Source organism: Malus domestica, chromosome 05, assembly GCF_042453785.1.
Source record: "Malus domestica chromosome 05, GDT2T_hap1".
NCBI classification, from domain to species: Eukaryota; Viridiplantae; Streptophyta; class Magnoliopsida; order Rosales; family Rosaceae; genus Malus; species Malus domestica.
Window position 1 is genome coordinate 22,993,552 of NC_091665.1, and position 19,042 is coordinate 23,012,593.

The window sequence follows — 19,042 nt, forward strand, 5'->3', positions numbered from 1 at the left end:
CTTTCTAGAGACATACTTTAGACCACTCACACTCCTCACAAGACTACTCTTACTTCTCACTCTCACTTAGCTCTCTCTTGATTCTTCTTTCTTCTCTTTTTTCTTGATTACGTAGCTCTCTCTTAATTCATTTCTCTAGTTTAGCACCTCACATATTTATAGTGGGAGGTTTGCCGACTTACACACTGCCACCGCCCTAAGCTTTGCATAATAGCCACACAATATTACAAGCTGCTAGAACTTTCTAGCTTAATATGCATGCACACTGACTTAACATGCAGATTTGAACTAGAAAAATCTAGTTCCATTTGCAGCTGGACAAAGTCTTCTAGAAGCTTCTGCCTTCCAAGCTTGCTACTGTATTTTCTAGAGTTATTTAGAATCCAAACACCAATTGGGCTGATGTTGATCTTCAACACGATTCTTCAGTTATTAGAGATTTCAAATTTGGGCTGATGTTGATCTACAACTGAGTATTTATAGGAAAGCTAAAAGTAACAAACTAACAGAAAGGTAAATTACAAGGATAACTTTCCTAACTAACATTTGACAGCTGTCTATTAATATGTTTTGAATCTTGTCGTGCATCCTGTAGTTTTTCTTCATGGGGGTCCAGGAGGAGGAACTTCACCAAGTAATCGAAGATTCTTTGATCCTGAGTTTTACCGGATCATTTTGTTTGATCAAGTTGCTACTTCAACCTTTATGATAAGTTATTTGACGCATTTTAGTTCGTCCTACATTTGATATATGAAATTATTTCGGTATTGCTAGAGAGGTGCGGGGAAAAGTACCCCACATGCTTGCTTGGTTGAAAACACGACATGGGATCTCATTAGTGACATTGAAAAGCTCAAGGAGCACCTGGAAATTCCGGAATGGCAAGTTAGTAGGTCGTTTCTAGCTCTTGGTAAAGAAAAACATGCTTCTTTCATATTTTCGATTCTAACTACGAGAACTTTTCTTACTTTGTCATCCAGGTTTTTGGTGAGTCACGGGGTAGTACACTTGCCCTTGCATATGGCCAATCACAACATGATAAGGTGCATAGTTTTTGTTGATTTACCATCAGTTCTTTTGCTTGGATCCCAAACTTATTCATAGAAGGTCATCTACACTTTCAAATTCTCTACCATATGATGGAGTTTTCTATTCTTTTGTCGTGCTTTTATAGGTTACTGGAATTGTTCTTAGAGGGATTTTTCTTTTAAGAAAGAAGGAGATTGATTGGTTTTATGAGGGTGGTGCTGCTGCCATATACCCCGACGGTATGCTACAATTCTTTGATGTCGGCATAGATCATATTATCTACCTTACGGATTGTTCTTGTAAATTTATAAGGATAGGTGTTTTGAAGTACATGTCCATAGTTTTTCAAAACCCCTTTGCATTGAATGACTACTGCACTGTTCTTACAATTTTATCAAACATATAAGGCCAAATTGGATAGATGATCATGTGATCATAAGGTATTCGGAAGATAGCCTTTGTGCTAAAAAAACTCAGATTTAAACCCCTGTGGTGTCCTCCGTTAGCAAATTTAGTCCAAAAGTGATTTTTCTATTAACTATCTGTTAATACATGGGTAAAATTGTACTTTGACATTTTTACCGGGATTTGGGGTTTTACTGGGATTTTGGTTTAAATGCTATCTGAGTTTTCAATTTCTAATATGTTAGAATTCTATTAAAGTTGGCAAGCAATAGGAATGGATTCTTGCTGTGTGGCTTTGAAACACACCCATTTGAGAAGACCAAGTGGTTTCTGCAGTGGTGGTTCTGGGTTTTTGGGGGAGAGGGTTAGAGGGAGTTTCAATAAAGGCTTTGGGCTAATTAGTTGAGAACTGACAAGAGGAAGGTGATACCTAGAGCTATTCTTGCTGTTCTTACCTCAAAAGATGTCGAGGCTGTCGTAAGTTAATCCTTTCTTACGTTCGATTGCCCATTTGATAATTTTTGAGATGAATAAGTAATTTGTATGATCACTGCCATTTGTGTATGTTAATATTTGTTATTTCGTTAACTTTATATGTATGATGAATTATGAAAAATGTTTTCTTAATCATGGGTTCGGTCTCAGACTCTGCAAATGCCATCGTTACCTAGGCGGAGAGTAGACCCAAAAAATGTAGCTTCAATTATATTAAGACGAGGAAGAAGAAGGTGCACATGTCAAAGTACAATTTTACCCATGTAGTAATAGATAGTTAACGGAAAAATCACTTTAGGACTAAATTTGCTAACGAGTAAACCACAGGGGTTTAAATCCGAGTTTTTTTAGCATAGGGGCTATCTTTCGAATACCTTATGACCACAAGGATCATTTATCCGATTTGGCCAACATATAAAAAGTGCAATTGTGGAATTTCCATTATTAGCAAAGAATTTGTTGGAGGCTTGCATATCTGATGTAATGCTGTTAGAAGTATTAATATGAACAACCATGGATGACTGAACTAAGGAGATGAGATAAGGCAGAGAGAGAAAGAGAAAGAGAGAGATTGTATATTGGAAGCTTCAGAAATATTACAAATGATATTCTACTAAAATTGAACACATTACCACTTCTTATATAGCCACAAAGACTAATTACAACATTACCCTTCTACCTTAACTACCATTGGATCAACTAGATAATGCCATGTGGCATTCTGTTATATTGGTTATTACTCCCCCCTCAAACTGAACAGCCAAGTGAAGTTTGAATCAACCAGCCGAAAATTGATCGGAAATAGCAAGTGCAAGCTGTCGGCAGTGCTTGACAAACACAAGACTATGCAATCCTTTTGTGAACACATCTGCCACCTGATCCGCAGTAGGTATATAATGGACAATCAAATCACCTCGTTGCACTTTTTCTCGAACAAAGTGATAATCGGTATCAAGATGTTTGATCTTGGAGTGAAAAACAGGATTCGAGCTTAAAGTCAAGGCACTGAGGTTATCACAGTGAAGTAATTGAGGGACCAAGATTCACTGATGCATATCTTTGAGGAGAGCCCGAATCCAAAACAAATCTGCTGTAGAATGTGCTAGAGCTTTGTATTCAGCCTCGGTGGAACTACGAGAAACTGTTGACTGCTTCTTAGATTGCCATGAGATTGGGTTATCTCTTAAGTAAATCACAAACCCAGTTATAGACCTTCGGGTATTTATATCTGCTGCCCAATCTGAATCTGAATAGGCAAGTAGATTGAAATCCAAGCTCTATTTGTAGTGCAGACCATAGTCAAGTGTTCCTTTCAGGTATCTCAAGATTTTTTTAACCAGGTGCATGTGAAGATCCGTTGGGGAAGTCATAAGCTGACAGACCATGTTAACAGCATGAGCAAGATCTGGCCGAGTAAAGGTCAAATACTGAAGAGCCCCTACTAGGTTTCGATAATGACTTGGATCAGAGAGAGCAGTGCCTTCTTGTTCAAGTAGCTGGGCATGTGGTTTTGACGGTGTAGATGTGGGCTTACATGTCTCCATTGTCGCCTTCTTTAGTAAATCCTTAGCATATTTAGATTGACTTATAAATAGTGACCCATCATCCTTATACTGAATATGCAAGCCTAAGAAGAAAGATAATCTGCCCATATCCTTGAGATCAAACACTTCTGCAAGATCAGTGATTACTGGTTGAATTTTTGTAGGATTGGAGCCAGTGAGAATGATGTCGTCTACATAAAGTAATAGAAGAATAATATCACCTTCATCGACTTTAACAAATAAACTTGTGTCCGAAAGAGAAGTTGTGAAACCAAAAGATGGAAGATAACTCGTAAACTTTGAGTTTCAGGCTCTCGGGGCTTGCTTTAAGCCATAAAGAGACTTAATGAGTTTACACACATGATTTGGAGAAGAATGATCCACAAAGCCTTGAGGCTGCTGCATATAATCCTCTTCCTCGAGATCACCATGCAAAAAGGCATTTTTAATGTCTAGTTGTCGCAGATTCTAGCCATATTGTGCAGCTAAGACAAGAATAAGCCTTACAATGGTGTGTCTTACCACTGGACTGAAGGTTTCTGAGTAATCCAACCCTTGTTCTTGAGTGTAACCCTGAGCAACTAACCTAGCTTTATACCTTGATATTGACCCATCTGGATTTTTCTTGATTTTATAGACCCATTTACTGCCTACAATGGTTCTGTTAGATGGCGGAGGAACTAGAATCCAAGTACCTTGAGCCTTTAAAGCATCATACTCTTCTTGCATAGCTTTTTGCCACTCAGATTTACAAGATGCTATCCTAAAATTCTTAGGTTCTTCTATTTCTGATATATCTGCTAAGAACGAAAAACCAGCAAAGCATGCACCAGTAGTTGGACCAAAAACAGAATTATCAGAACCTGAGTCCAGAATTTGTAATGAACTTAACTCAGGTAGCTCTACAAGATAAGCTTCATAATTCTTTCTTGAGACAGCTCATGTTTGTAATCTAGTTTGAATCCCATGATGTGGTGGTTGTTGTACAGGTAAGACAGGTGAACCAGAATGAGATGAGCTGTCAGAAAGAGGGAATATTACCTGTAGTTGAGTAGGATCGAGGACAGGTTGCAAAAGAGGTTGATGTGGTGTATCACTAGCTGAAGAGTTGGAAGTACCAGGTGTTGATGCTGATGAAAATGCATGGCTTTGATGCTGTGGAGAAGTACTAACAGATCCTGATGTCCCAACAGGATGAAGAACTGGTGACTGACCATGCTTAGATTGATTCCTTGTAGCACTTAGGGGAATAGGAAATGGCAGAATCACAGAACTAGTGTTATCAGTTGACTTAACTGAAATATCACCACTGTGAGAGGACTTTAACTTTGCAGGAAAAATGGATTCTTAAAAAATGACATGCCTTGATATAATACACTTCTTGGACTGTTGATCATAACAGATAATGCCCTTATACCTCATTGCATAGCCTAAGAAAATACACATTTTGGATTTAAACTGCAATTTATGACTGTTGTAAGGTTTTATCCAAGGAAACACAGCAAATCCAAATATTCTCAAAGACTGCTACTCAGGCAACTTGTTGTATAACAGCAAATAAGGAGAACTAAAGGACAAAGTCTTACAAGGCATTTTATTAATCAGAAATACTGCATGTGCACAAGCAAAGTACCAAAACTCACTACTTAAACCAGAAGCACTTAGTAAAGTGAGAGCAGTGTCCACCACATGCCTATGTTTCCTCTCAGAAATCCCATTCTGTTGAGGAGTGTAAGGACAGGAAATGAACTGCATAATACCTTTTTCAGCCAAGAAAGATGTAAACCTCTTGCTAGTATATTCACCTCCACCATTTGTTTGCAACCGTTTAATTATCATTCCAAACTGGGTGCAAATGAAAGTATAAAACTTGACAAAAATTGCATATACATCAGATTTGTTGCACATGGGAAATATCCAAGTAAATCTTGTATATTCATCAACAAACAGTACATAGTATCTAAAACCTTCCACATAATTTACAGGAGTTGGACCCCAAACATCAATATGAACTTTCTCAAAAGGAACCACACATCTGTTATTTCTAACCGAAAAAGGTACCCTAGACATTTTTCCCTGAATACAAGAAATACAAGTAGCACATGTATTATCTAACTTGTGTACAACTTTAGACTGTCTTAACATTGCTGCCATTGTATCATGTGCTGGATGTCCCAATCTTTGATGCCAAATATCTAATTTCACCATTTTCCCTAAGTAAGCCACTGGATCTCTTGTAATAGATTCTAGCATTCCAGAAACTTTAACCACCGGAATCTGAAACAACTCTTCTGGTTTACTCCTTCCGTGATACACCACCTCCCTTGTCTTCTTGTCCTGCACCCTTGTCTTCTTGTCCTGCACAAAAAATTCACACTCATCACATATAAACCAACTATTATTATCTACACATAATTGTTTCACTAAAAGAAGATTTCTGGCAATATTTGGAACATGAAGAACTTTACTGAGAACAAGAGAACGATCAACAATATGAATGGTAGTGGAGCCAATATGTGTAATTGGTAGACTTGAACCATTACCAATGGTTATATTATCAGAACCTTGATAAGAAGCCACTTGATTTAATGCATTTATATCTGCAATCATGTGGTGTGAAGCACCCGAGTCCACAATCCACGAATCTGGAGGAAGGACCTGGGATGTTTGCTGTGCATTCATGGCAGATAGGGAAGATAGAGGTGGCTGACCTTGATATGTGTAATTGGCTCTATGAAAACAGTCAAGAGCAGAATGTCTTCTTTTTCCATATATCTGACATTCCATAATAAAACCAGTTGTTGTATTACCCGTATTTCTGTGAAAATAGTTCATTGCAGTATGACCTCGTTTATTGCAGATTTGACACTCAATGACAACATTTGGTCTAGCTTCTATATTGCCTGACCACGATCCAGTAACATTCTGAGCTTGTCTTGACCCGGAAGAGTAATGACCATTTCCACTATGAAACCCTCGGCCTCTGAAATTGTTACCAGTTCTATAGTTGTTGATATTATTCCTGTATTGACCACCATTGCCATTGCCAGACTTGTAACCCCCATTGTAGTTTTGAGTACTGAACCCTTGCTGCTGACCAGAATTAGATTGAGCTACAAGACCATATCCATAAGATTGATCATGATGCCCTGGAGGAAATGTATTAGAACCAAACATCTGAGGCTTCACACCATGGTGATGAGCATTATTGAATGCACCCTATGGTTGCTGAATAATCATGCCGCCTGTAGTAGCAGGTATATGAGCATGATGTTGAGAATTGGACGAAGATGCACCACTCGAAGATCCACTTCCATACATGACAGATCCCAAATTAGTATTCTGACCAGAGTGAGAACCCTGAACATAAAAAGCAGCCATGTTCTGAGATAGCAGATTCATTTATCCTTCAATCTCTTTTCAGTTCCAAGTAATTGTGCACGAAATTCCCGTAAGGTAATGGAAGATTCCCGTGCCAAGATAATAGTGTGAATAACACCATATTCCTTAGGTAAACCTGCCAACCCAGCAATGATAATATCATTGTCAGAAAATGTCTCTCCTGCAGCCATTAACTGATCTCTAATATTCTTCAAACACAACAAGTATTTATCAATGCTATCTGCCCCCTTTTGAATCGTATGCAACTCAGTTTTCAAATGGTTAACCCTAGACTTCGAAACAGAAGCATAACGTTCAACAAGATTCGACCATGCTTCAAAGGCAGCCCTGCACCCCAAGACATATTCCATTGCCTCATCTGTTAGTGTAGCAAGTAGCAGACTAATAAGGGCCATATCAGTAGACTCATAATCAAGAAACTCTGTGGTAATGTCCCTTGTAATACCAGCCTCTGAACTGATTGCATACTTTGATGGGCAACCAATCATACCATCAAAATGACCAAATAATTTGTACCCTTTAAGAACCGACTAAAACTGAAAGGCCCATTTAGCAAAATTATCATCTCTAAGTTTTATAGTCAACATACCCAACAAATTCTCAATCTTGAATGAAGAAGACGCCATTGAAAAAGATTCAATCAATCAGAACTCTAAGTAAAAATTACCAAACAAGGAGACTAACACTCGACGAATACACCATAGACTTCCAAGATTCACAGAACAACACTCAAATAAGGAGAATGAAACTCCAAATCACAACACAAATCGCACACTTCGACTAGAGACACTAAATCAGGAGATTAACACTCCAAAACACAACACAGGAGACTGAAACTCCAAGATTCATAGAAAGAATGACACTTTCTTCGTTAAATCGATAAGTCCTAGAGAATGATACTCCAAGAACCAATACAGAAAGAATGATAATTGCAGAAATCAACATATCACAATTATACCAAAAAACCCCAAATATTCGCTTCAATTAAATTTCAACAAATTGAACCAAAACACCAAACACCACAGCTCCAAGAAAGAAACAAAGGCACCTGATTCGCTCCAGATTTCCAAGAACGCCGCTCCAGATTACCAAACGCCCAATCTTCGAGCACCCAATCTTCAAGACAGCACCCAAACCAGCGGAAGTCTTCACCAGAATCGAGAGTGGCGACGAGCCAATCCCGACTCTGATACCATATTAATAGGAACAACAATGGATAACTGAACTAAGGAGATGAGAGAAGGCAGATAGAGAAAGAGAAAGAGAGAGATTGTATATTGGAAGCTTCAGAAATATTACAAATGATATTTTACTAAAACTGAACACATTACCACTTCTTATATAGCCACAAAGATTAATTACAACATTACCCTTCTACCTTAACTACCATTGGATCAACTAGATAATGCCATGTGGCATTATGTTATATTGGCTATTAAGAAGTTGATAGAACTTGTAAATGATTCCTTGTTTTACAAATCATCAACAAAGAAGGTTTTTTTTTTTCCTGGTAACTTTGCTTGATAAATTCATGCATACTATAATATGAGCTTGGTTTTGGCATGTCTATTAGTTTTATAGCGGCTGATTGCTTCTGATATTTCAAAATCCAGCGTGGGAGCCGTTTCGAGATCTTATTCCAGAAAACGAGAGGGACTGTTTTGTTGGTGCATACAAAAAGAGATTAAACTCGGATGATCAGGAAATACAAGACAGACTTGCCTGGCCTTGGCCATAAGTTGTCTTCTTGGTGGGTGGACCACAGCGATGGTGGTGGAGCTAAACGGATTGAGGAAGGAGGTTAAAGGTCGTACCCAGTGCACAAGGCTCCCACTTTACACAGGGTCTGGGAGAGGTAAATGTAGGCTAGCCTTACCCCCATTTATGGAGAGGCTGCTCACCAAATTATGACACTAAATACATGTAACATTCTTCAAGTTTTCTTGTCAAAATAATCAAAGATTATACAAAGAGCACATTTATACTTCGAAGTGAGTTTTGCCATGCTAAACAATTTAGACATTCCTTTAAAATAAGAACTGAAGCCTTCTTCTTTGGTCCTTCCTCGGCTGAAGCAGTCTCTGCTGCCATGCCCTTCCCCAGCTGCTGGGTGGGCAAAAACCGGCTAGTAGGAGGAAATTTCGATGTTTGGTGCCCACCCTTGCCATACTATGGATCTGCCACTGCCCGTGAACAGGTGGTTTGTCATTAGAGTGTTATAACCTTAGATAACCAGAAAGCTTTCATTTTTGTTTTACTCAACTCTTTGCAAACAATAAAGGGATCCTCGAATTGAAACGATTTATCCTTTCTTTTCTACTCTATTACGATAAATGTGTTTAACGGTAGTTCCACATCTAGTAAAGTCATTCCTTCAAACATGTGCTTTTGTGTGCCTGGAAGTTTCATTGTGAATCTGATATATTTCGAGTTGAAATAACTAAACTACTGACTTTACAGGGAAGATATGATATGTGTTGCCCCATGATGTCAGCTTGGGATCTTCATAAAGCATGGCCAGAAGCTGATTTCAAGGTAAATAGGCCATTCATCGCTGTGAAATGGTTACGGCTTTACATACCAAACATGTTGATTTTTGTTTATCACTTGGCTATGCTATTCCATCCCGCTGGTATAAAACTTATATCTACACGAGAAGAGAACATACTATAGTTTTGAGTCAATCCATTGTAAGTATTGGTCACGTCGTTTACCAATAAAGCCACTGTAATATATATGAACTGTGTAAGATGCATAGCATCCTGCATCATGTGTACCGTTAATTGCACTCACCTTAATTGCAGTAGTCTTTCCATCTTTCTGCTATATATTATCACCGAATCATTTTGCTCTTAACAGGTTATTCCAGATGCAGGACATTCTGCTAATGAACCAGGAATAGCTGCAGAACTTGTGGCTGCAACTGAGAAGCTGAAACACATAAAGAAAGGACAATGGGAAGACATTCAAAAATTCGTACCAGAGAATAAGCAACAGTCTTCCCGTTTGGGTGCAGACTCCAGTGAGAAACCGTGCATGCATGTCTCAAGAGTTCATACATCCACAAAGAAGCAGTTTGCAAACAAGTCGGTTCCAGTTCAATGCACATAATTGCGTGGAAGTATTGGACTGTTCTATTAAACTGTGTAGCGTTCCCCTAGGATTTGGGTACCCCAAAACCGGAAACCCTTAGTTCCCTAAGCGGGGAATTGGATGGGGGCCGTCGAGTACGTAAACATTCTACTGATTGATATACCCCTACTTTGAGGCAGAGAGGGGAGCCAATGAATAGTGAATGGAAAATGTTGTTTTTCAAATTAGAAAATTGGAAAGGATATCAATTCTCTCTCTTCTTATTTCAAGAAAATTTAGTGCCAACAAATAATGAAGAAAGACAAGTTCCTCGAACCGTCGAGGTTCTCTAAATATTATCTTTTAAATGAATAAATACAATTCAATCCTCTCATTTTTCATTGACTGACAAGCACACTGCCCCTGCCCCTCAAATGAATACAATTCAATCCTCTCATTTTTCATTGACTGACAAGTACACTGCCTCTGCCCTTCAAATGAATACAATTCAATCCTCTCATGATCAAACAATTCCCAAAACCCTAACACAACCAGAATACATTCAAGCAAAGCAAGCAAATACAATTCAATGATGTTATTGAACAAACAACAATTCATCACACAACACAAGGCTTAATTTTGTTGAGCTTCCAATGAGTCATTTTCCTTGTGCAGCCCCGCGCAAGTCTTCGGTACATGGATATTGTGAAAATGTGGCTCTTTCGGAATGGTTATAGGCCTTCGTCCCCTTGACAATGATCTGGAAGGGGCAGAAGCAGAACCTTTGGTTGCCAGAGAAGCACTGCAGGGTGCTACTGCTTTCTTGGGTCTTATCTTTGTTGATGAAGTTTCCTTTATTACGCTAAGCTGACAAGGTGTCTTGGAGGAAACCATTGCTCTCTTCCTACTTGAATCTACCCTGCAAAAGAAAATGCCAGTATGATCAAGTTTTGATGAATATACATCGTTTGTCATTAAAGATGATAAATGAGGAAACGAAGTTAGTACTGACCCTCTCGGTCTCACAGACTTCTGCTGCACCATTGGTGATTTCGCCCTTTCTTTCTTTGATTTTTGTGCTCTTTCAGGGCTCGAATTTTCATAAGTAGAAACTTTACGTCTTAGCGGAGTCACCACAGATGCTTTTCGTTCAGAGTCTGCTTTTGGGGTCTTCAAACAAGTAGCTCCTCTCATTCCCTGCATAATACCAGAAGAGCTTGGTCAGATCTCTATGCAAGGAACCTTCAAGAATATGCCATTTCCATCTTCCCTATGACAACAGACTTACATTTTCTTCAAGTCGTGTTCTTCTGTCTAATCTCTTTTCACAGCTTCCCTGGGTATCATTTTCATGTTCACTTTGTCCAAGGCAATCTTTAGTTATCTGATCAGGAACGAAGAATGCATAAGCCGGGAGCTTTACTAATGACAAGATAGAAAGAAGTGATCGAAAGTTCAACTACGGACTTACCTGTATCACTTTCTGATGTTTGCTTGTTGACTTTGCCCTTGGAGTCCTGACTAATGTGATCTCCCTCAGCGGTGCATGAACTGTTTTCTCCAAAGTTGCTTCCTTAAGCATCCCTCTTTCCTAAAAAGAACCCAAAACATATCAGATAAAGCATCAACGCTATAACTGCTAATCAAAGAAACTGGTCACAACAGGTTTCACATACATCGGTTCTAAACCTAAAAGGCTTCGGATTTGTAGGCTTTGGTTTCCTATACTTCACCCCTTTAGCATTGCTGGCAACAGATGTGGAGTTTTCTTTCTGAATTTTATCTGCTTGATTGACCTGCATCATTGTTCAAGTGTTAACAGGAATTAAAAGCCATTAGGGAGAATTGAATGAACATAAACACTTAGAAGATATGATATTCTCATTTCTCGTATATCTTAAAGGGGTTAATAGAAAAGCAACCTCTTGTGAGTTTTTTGAAGCATCATGCTTGCCCAAATTTATCCTCTTGGAATGATCATTGATATTCAGTTCTCTGCATCAATTGACAAAATTTCATTACAATGGAGTTCTAAGAAAAAATATATTTGTAGAAAAATGAAAAGTAAACCACACCTGTTATCACCAGAGGCAGTATTATTTTCTTTATCATCACTCTCCAAGACCTCATTCTCATTCGCTTTGCTGTCAGAGGCCAAAGCATTTTCTTTATCATCATCGTCGTCCGCATGTTCAAGGGTGTTCCTCTTCTCTGATCTTAACTTTGTTTTCTCTTGATGACCGTTTCCATCATTGGCGCTTTCCTTATTGTAATTCTCTTCCGAATCCCTCTCTTCAGAACTCAACAATGAGGTAGTATCACCTTTCGATGTCTCAGATAGGATTTCAACTTGATTCTTACCATTCAGTCTACCACTCTTACAAGTGCCTGATATGGAGAACCCTTCCAGTGTACCTTTCCTTGATTTTTCATCAATTTCCATGTCACTGGAATCATTGTCATCAACCTCTTCACGAGGCACAGGATCACAACGCTGTTGTTTCAAGTCTTTTTCCATGTTCTTTCTTTTCATGGATTTAGCTTCCTGGCCCTTGCAATTATTAGAATGAAAAGAATTGAAAACCCGGCTTTTGACTTCTCGCCCTCTAAATTGTTTTCTTGAAGTATCTAAAGGCAATGGCTTGTTACACTCCAAAACATGTTTCTTCCCACTAGCGATCTCAAGTTTCTTCATGGCTGAACAAATTTTTCCCATAGGAGTACCCCACTCCGTTGAAGCCTTGGTTCTCACAGGCTTCTTCGGAGAGTGAAAGACCAGAGCTTTGGCTACCACCCTATTCTTTGGCACCACAACATTCTTTGGTTTGGGGTTCCTAACACTTCGAAATGTATCTGGATTTGAGACGGGCTTCCGATTCCTTGGAGTAGTGAGAGCCTTGGACAGAGCAGACGGTTGTTTTGCCTTAGCATTTGGTGTTGCACAGATCTTATGAAGAGGTTTTCTGGATTTATCTTCGGCATTGACCATCTTACGAGAGAAGGAAGAAATGAGGGCCAGCCTTGATACTCTAGGCTTGGAAGATTTTGCGGGAGCTGTCAGTGGACATTTCAAACTAGTACATAGAAAACAAAAGGAGAATCGTATTGTTAGAAGCCCAATCACAGAAGTAGGAAAAGGAATTGGAATTTGCTCCATTTAGAGCTTTGCTTTTGCATGTATACCTTGGTGCTTTTCTAAGTTTCACATTAGGACTTCTTGCTGCCATAACCTGCAAAACTCCAATACTTTCATATCTCAATAAAGTGAACTAATGTGATCCCACTTTAAACGAAAACCAGAACTTATAAACTCACCCGAAGAACAAAGTTCTTGTAAATCGCTTCTGAGTCTAGTTCTTCTTCATGCTTCTGATCGCATCCTACAAAACAAACCCCAATATACTCAAAATTCATTACCACAACAAAAAAGGGGTTTTTTTTATACCAAAGCCAACTGGATCAACCACTCAAAGTATTAAACTCAAATTAATGATCTTTAAGTTGATTTTGTTCATTTTCTAAAAACCCATCACCTAATTTAATACTTTATCCCCTCAATTTTCTCAGCATCCAAACAGAGTGCTCCACTCAAATTAATCATCTTTGAGTTGATTTTGTTCATTTCCTTAAAACCCATCACCTAATTTATTAATTTATCCCTTCAATTTTCCCAGCAACCAAACAGAGAGCTCCAAATCAAACAAACCAGAGCAGAAATCAAATTCAAAACAGAACAGAAGCTAAAATCCACACTTAACCAGTCAATCAATAACACGAAGTTCATCTTCAAGCTTAAAAATCTAAAAAAAATCTTCAATATTTGAAAGCGAAAGAGCTTTTTCTGATTACTGAAAATAAAGGGAAGAAATTAAACTTGTGGGTTACTGGGTTAGAGTGAAACGAACCGACTCGCATGCAGAACCAGTAACGGTCGTCGGGCCGGTACGGGTCGGGTTCGGTGAAATCAACGAACTTGGGCGCCTCAATCTTCTCGTAGAACTCGTCCCCACCTTCGTGGACGCCGTCGATCTGCACGCTCTGAGTTTCTTCTTCCATTTCCGCGAAGCGAGGGAGAGAGCGAGAGAGGAGCGTACGGTTGCGTGAGCGGCAGCGAAAGCGAGATTGGTCGGTGAAGAGTGAAAGAGTCGTTAAGTTTTAAATTTGGCTGTCTCTCTGTAAGTAGCCGTTGGGGAAAGATTCTGATTTTCGGACAAGAAGGTCACTGAAACGGTCTCTCAGGGGTGGTGTCGTCATTTGGTCTTCCTGTCGCCAAATATCGGATTTTCTAACGGGTTTGCCGGTTTTCACACAACTGTGTGTGAGGCCCAAGCCCACTTCTTTACGGTTAGACTATTGTATCCATTTTTTTTTTTCAAAAGGTAACTGTACTCTTTAATTCGAACAATGATTTTGTAATGCAATTGCATCTACCCATAACCAAAAAGCATAACCTTACCTTGTATTATTGTGTAACTTTAGACTAAATTGCAATGATTAAAGTATAACCTCAACATTGTCAAACTTATCTTGAGAATACTAAGTACTGATTTGGTACTAAAATGTTTTTATAAAAAGTGGGTAAAAAAAAAAGCTGAACTAAAAAATGTGTTTGGTAAACTCTTAAAAACAGCTTATTTTCACAGTTTTGGGTGAAAAAAACCTGAAAACGTGAAGCAGCAAAAATGAGCTTATTCTCACAACACAGTAGAAATAATTTTTTTTTTTCAAAGCACAGGAATACCAAACCAGCCCTAATATTTACAAGTTCGAACGATGAAATGTAATTTTATGACGTGCACTAATTAAGAGTACATATCAACTAATTATCTGTTAAGACTAGTTTGGAAAAGACAGGATCTTGTATGTGTTTATGAGTAGTTGAACTACTCCCATATTGCCAATTATGTTTATGGTGAAATCTCAACTTCTTTTATGATATCAAAGTAGGTTGTCACATGTGTAAAGCCAACGACTACACATGCTTTACGTCAATTTGTGTACACGTGTTAAACTTGAAAATTTCCACACATAAGGGGGCCAACGTATTGAGAGTATGAATGAAGGTAACTTGCATGTGCTTATAAATAATTGAACTATTCACTATATTGTCATTTAGTTTTATAGTTAGACTCAGGGGCGGATGCATTAAAGGGCAAGGAGGGTCAGCTGACCCTCCAAACTCTTGTGAATTTCCATAGATAACTTGGTTGCTGCCCTTTTGAGGGTTGAAATTTCCCTTCATACATTTGACAAAATCGGCAATTTATCGGCCAAAACACAATCCAAAGTCTGAAATTTGGAAAAGATTTCCCTTGTGTTTCACTGAGATCGCCGTCAATTATTAGGTTGCAATCTTGCAGAGTATGAGGCCTTGTGTGATTTGAAGAGGACAACCTGAAACCCTGTTTTTCTATTTTGTGAACGACGTCGTCTTGTATTCTTTTGATACATGGCATAATCTGTTGAGTCTAGAATCCTATCAGCACAATGAGTGCAATTACTCTATTTTTTATGTAGAAAGAATAATAATCAATAATAATATTCATCCTTTTTGTAATTATATTTCAACAAATAATATACACTATGTTTTTTTAGTTGCTTGACTTTATGTTTTATAGCTCCATTTCAATTTATGTTGATAAATTGATGAAAGTTTTTATCTAGATATTGAATGAGTTAAGTTTTGTGTGAGGAGTTGGTTTGTATGAGTTTATAATCATGTGTATTTGTTAATTACATTGGTTTTGGTTATACTAGTAGCTACTGTTTCAGCCTTCGATGGATAAAGCATTTTTCGCTATGAATATTTTGAAAAGTCCATTGCGATATTGAATGGAAGATCAATAGTTAAGTAATAGCATAGTGGTTTATATCGAAAGCAATGTTTTTTCTTTCATTGATAATGAGCATAATTGTAACTTAGATGGAAACATAGTTAGGAAAACTAATAAAAAGGGTTTGAAAACTTTGAGTTTTAATGATAAAGACAAAATAAAGGGTAAAGTGAATAGTACCAGGATTGACTTTTTAGTGTAAACATGTGGTTTTTCGTTAAAGTGAACAGTACCGGGAGCTTTTCATTAAAGTTCCCTAATTTTTAAGGTTATATGTCTAAGAAATATTTGTGAATTTTTACATGTGATCCTCCGAATATTTTTTCCTGGATCCGCCACTGGTTGGACTTCATCTTTCTTCAGTATCAACACAAGTACACAAATTTTGTGCCAATTTCGAGTTGCATTACGGTATCTTGTTAAAATTTATCACCTTCTTCAGTGCGACAAATGTTTTGTGAGAGGCTTTCAAGACTTTAAAAAGCAACGTGATCGAAAATTGCCAACCTTAACAGTATTGAAATGAATCTATACTTGGTGGAGTTCATGTAGGACTTGACCACATTTAACTCTTCTATGATTAAATTCACCCCAGGAAATGGGAGAACTTGAGAAAACGTTTCGTTCATAAAATTAACAAAAATTATCCCAACTGCCCCATATCTGTAAGCCCCAGGAATTCCAGTGTTCTTCTCACATACAACTATCTTTCCCTTAACTAAATCAGGGTCCAGGCAACCTTCCCAACATATACTAAAATACAACAAGAAGTCAGTACTATAGTTTCATTTTTATTCCTTTATATTTTATGCAGTAAAAGTGAAACGAGGACAAGAATTAGCTAGCTAGCATTCAGTGGCGAAGCCAGAATTTCTTGAGGGGAGGGGCGAACTTAAAAGAATGCAAGGTTAAAGAAAAATGACAACAACTAAATCTTTTTATCTAGTAATGTCTTCCATAATTAATCAATACAAACAAATTACAATTTGGAGATAATGTCTACGAATTGCTTCACGATAATTAGGTGGATAATCAATCATTCGACGTCTATGTGCAAGGTCTGCAAGAAGATTAGCCAATATTTCATCCAACTCAGTGACCTCACTTTGTTGTGACCTACCTCGAATATTTGAAGGATGACTTCTTAGAATATTTGAAGGAGGAGGAGGACTACTCAGAATATTTGAAAGATATAGTAGTAAAACGAGTGTGGGTTTAACATAGTGGATATAGTAGTAAAACAAACATAAGGATATATATTGGTACGCATAACAGGACTACGTCCACTGCCGTCTCTTTAATATATTACACGAGTTTTGATAACTCATTGGAATGACTTTATGAAATACGTCAAGTTTACTCTCATACGTGGCACACATGATAATTTCGCACGACAAACAAACTATGTTATGGATATTTTCATGTTGCAACAACTAGGAAATTACAATGATCAAATTTGATACAACTGAAAATATATTAAACAAAATTAAAATTTTGGCTTTAATGCTATGTATTGTTCAATCATACGAGTGTTTTCAATATTAAATTTGCTTTTCACAAATACTTAGATCTTATATTTTGATTCTCAACTGTTTATTTTCCGTATTATTCAATTATACGTAATATTTATATAAAAAATCCAACTACAAGAACCATAAACTCGTGATTTATCATATTTGGGGAAAATAGGGCTTCTATTTGATTGGACCATTTCGAACAATTTATCCCCAACAGGCCCAATTGAATCGGGGGTTACCCAGTGGAGTTTTAGACTTGGGTCTGTAGCAACTTACCCGGTTGCAGAGAAGCATCGAAAATCCGAAACGAAGAAGAAGGTGGTGTTTCGTACGGAGCACCGGAGCAAAGGAAACAATCAGACATGGGAGAGGTAGTAGAAGCCGTATCGGAGCACCGGAACTCATTCGCAGCTCCAATTGTATTCGTAATCGTCGTCGCATTCCAGAGGAGATGAACCAGTGAGGTTTCCGGCGAGGGGAGTGGCGAACCCAGCTTTCCAGTGGTGTTTTCCGGCGAGGGGAGTGGCGGCCGCCACTCCTCGCCCCCACGTGGCTTCGCCACTGAACGTAGCAACACAGTTAACAGCTCGAGAGATAAAAAGAAAGACTTGTTAGTTCGTGTTATAAAAAAATAACCGCGTGATTTATTATTAAGCAAGATTGATCCATCTTATTAAGCAAGCATGTCAAATGCATTAAAACTATTGTGAGTAAGTGTATTGATAGCACAATGCGTGATTCGTCGAGGACATGAACTTCAAAACCATAGAAATTTAATCATGAGGAGCAGATAGTCAAAATAAACCACAGCTGAACTAATGCCTATCCAGATGTGCACAAAATCTGGTTTGCCAGCACGAAAAATGCATAACTGAGCTTTGTAATTCAGGAAGACCAATGTTGCAACATAACGTTCATTCCGAGTTGCAGTTTCATTACACCTAACAAAACAAAATTGACAGCTTAATTTAAACACCATTACAATTCACAACAAACATTTTAACACCAAAACTCTTTCAATTCACTGTGTGCATTCAATAATTTTCTTCCGTTGGAGAAAGAGATAAAGAGTTTGCAGAGAAAGCAAAGAACATTCGCAAAAGCAAATTAGCAGATGGTCATATTGCAAAAGTAAATTATATAAGCAAATGAAGAGAGTCATATTACAGAAGCAAAATAACATTCATTTAGAGTTGCAGTTTGACTACACTTAACAAAATTCACAGCTTAATTCAAACAATTTGATGACATTGTTTTTAGTAGCCACTCATTATTAATATTCACACGAAAAAGATTGGACTCAAACGAACTACACATTTGCAGTCACTTTCTTATTTGATATATGCACGTCAGTATCGAATTTTATATAAGCACATCGCATCATGTATATATAAACATAACAAAACAGAATAGCAACTGTACATACAGATCTTGTGATAGCATACAAAAATTGAGAAAAACCTGAAATTCCCAAGACATACATCAATCTAATACAAAAACAATATACTATCGCGAAGAAACTAGACCACCACAATAGTACAGTGACACATTCAACATCAAAATCTGTGCATCACATAAGAAAACCAAATGAAGTCATTTGCCCAAAAAAAAAAAACCATTCCAACTACAGAGTGACAGACTTAGATATAGACTAAATCAAAGTATCACTCTATCTTAAGAAGCAAAGAATAATCAGCCATGCCACTTTTTATTTTAAGAATTTAACCTACATGACATCAAATTT

At 37.8% G+C, this 19,042-nt stretch overlaps 2 protein-coding genes across 3 annotated transcripts; one reads left to right on the forward strand and one right to left on the reverse strand.

The window, feature by feature from the left end:
- Window positions 1–604: 604 nt before the first annotated feature.
- LOC139196144 (proline iminopeptidase-like) lies at window positions 605–8,643 on the forward strand. Its single transcript, XM_070821804.1, has 5 exons — window positions 605–634; window positions 775–885; window positions 981–1,043; window positions 1,175–1,268; window positions 8,489–8,643. The coding sequence occupies exons 1-5, from the start codon at window positions 605–607 to the stop codon at window positions 8,611–8,613; spliced, it is 423 nt and encodes a 140-aa protein (XP_070677905.1). The 3' UTR covers window positions 8,614–8,643.
- A 1,617-nt stretch (window positions 8,644–10,260) lies between these two features.
- LOC103428103 (uncharacterized) lies at window positions 10,261–14,160 on the reverse strand. 2 transcript variants are annotated; one of them, XM_070822403.1, is made up of 10 exons: window positions 13,853–14,160; window positions 13,263–13,327; window positions 13,131–13,177; window positions 12,023–13,021; window positions 11,870–11,942; window positions 11,624–11,743; window positions 11,419–11,538; window positions 11,236–11,331; window positions 10,956–11,144; window positions 10,261–10,861 (listed from the first exon to the last, which is right to left on the reverse strand). In XM_070822403.1, the coding sequence occupies exons 1-10, from the start codon at window positions 14,001–14,003 to the stop codon at window positions 10,805–10,807; spliced, it is 1,917 nt and encodes a 638-aa protein (XP_070678504.1). In that variant the 5' UTR covers window positions 14,004–14,160; the 3' UTR covers window positions 10,261–10,804. The 2 variants fall into 2 exon arrangements, with proteins under 2 accessions (XP_070678504.1, XP_008364422.3); XM_008366200.4 differs by having other exon boundaries at window positions 10,261–10,866; window positions 10,960–11,144; window positions 13,853–14,158.
- Between the last annotated feature and the right edge of the window lie 4,882 nt (window positions 14,161–19,042).

Bases quoted from the DNA above. Each gene is read 5' to 3' on its own strand.
- LOC139196144 (XM_070821804.1), top strand. From the start codon at position 605: ATGGGGGTCCAGGAGGAGGAACTTCACCAA. The intron at 635-774 runs GTAATCGAAGAT...CGGTATTGCTAG, and splicing joins AGGAGGAGGAACTTCACCAA to AGAGGTGCGGGGAAAAGTAC. The intron at 886-980 runs GTTAGTAGGTCG...TTTGTCATCCAG, and splicing joins TGGAAATTCCGGAATGGCAA to GTTTTTGGTGAGTCACGGGG.
- LOC103428103 (XM_008366200.4), bottom strand. From the start codon at position 14,003: ATGGAAGAAGAAACTCAGAGCGTGCAGATCGACGGCGTCCACGAAGGT. The intron at 11,145-11,235 runs GTAAGTCTGTTG...GGTATTATGCAG, and splicing joins GAACACGACTTGAAGAAAAT to GGAATGAGAGGAGCTACTTG. The intron at 10,867-10,959 runs GTCAGTACTAAC...TTTCTTTTGCAG, and splicing joins AAGTCTGTGAGACCGAGAGG to GGTAGATTCAAGTAGGAAGA.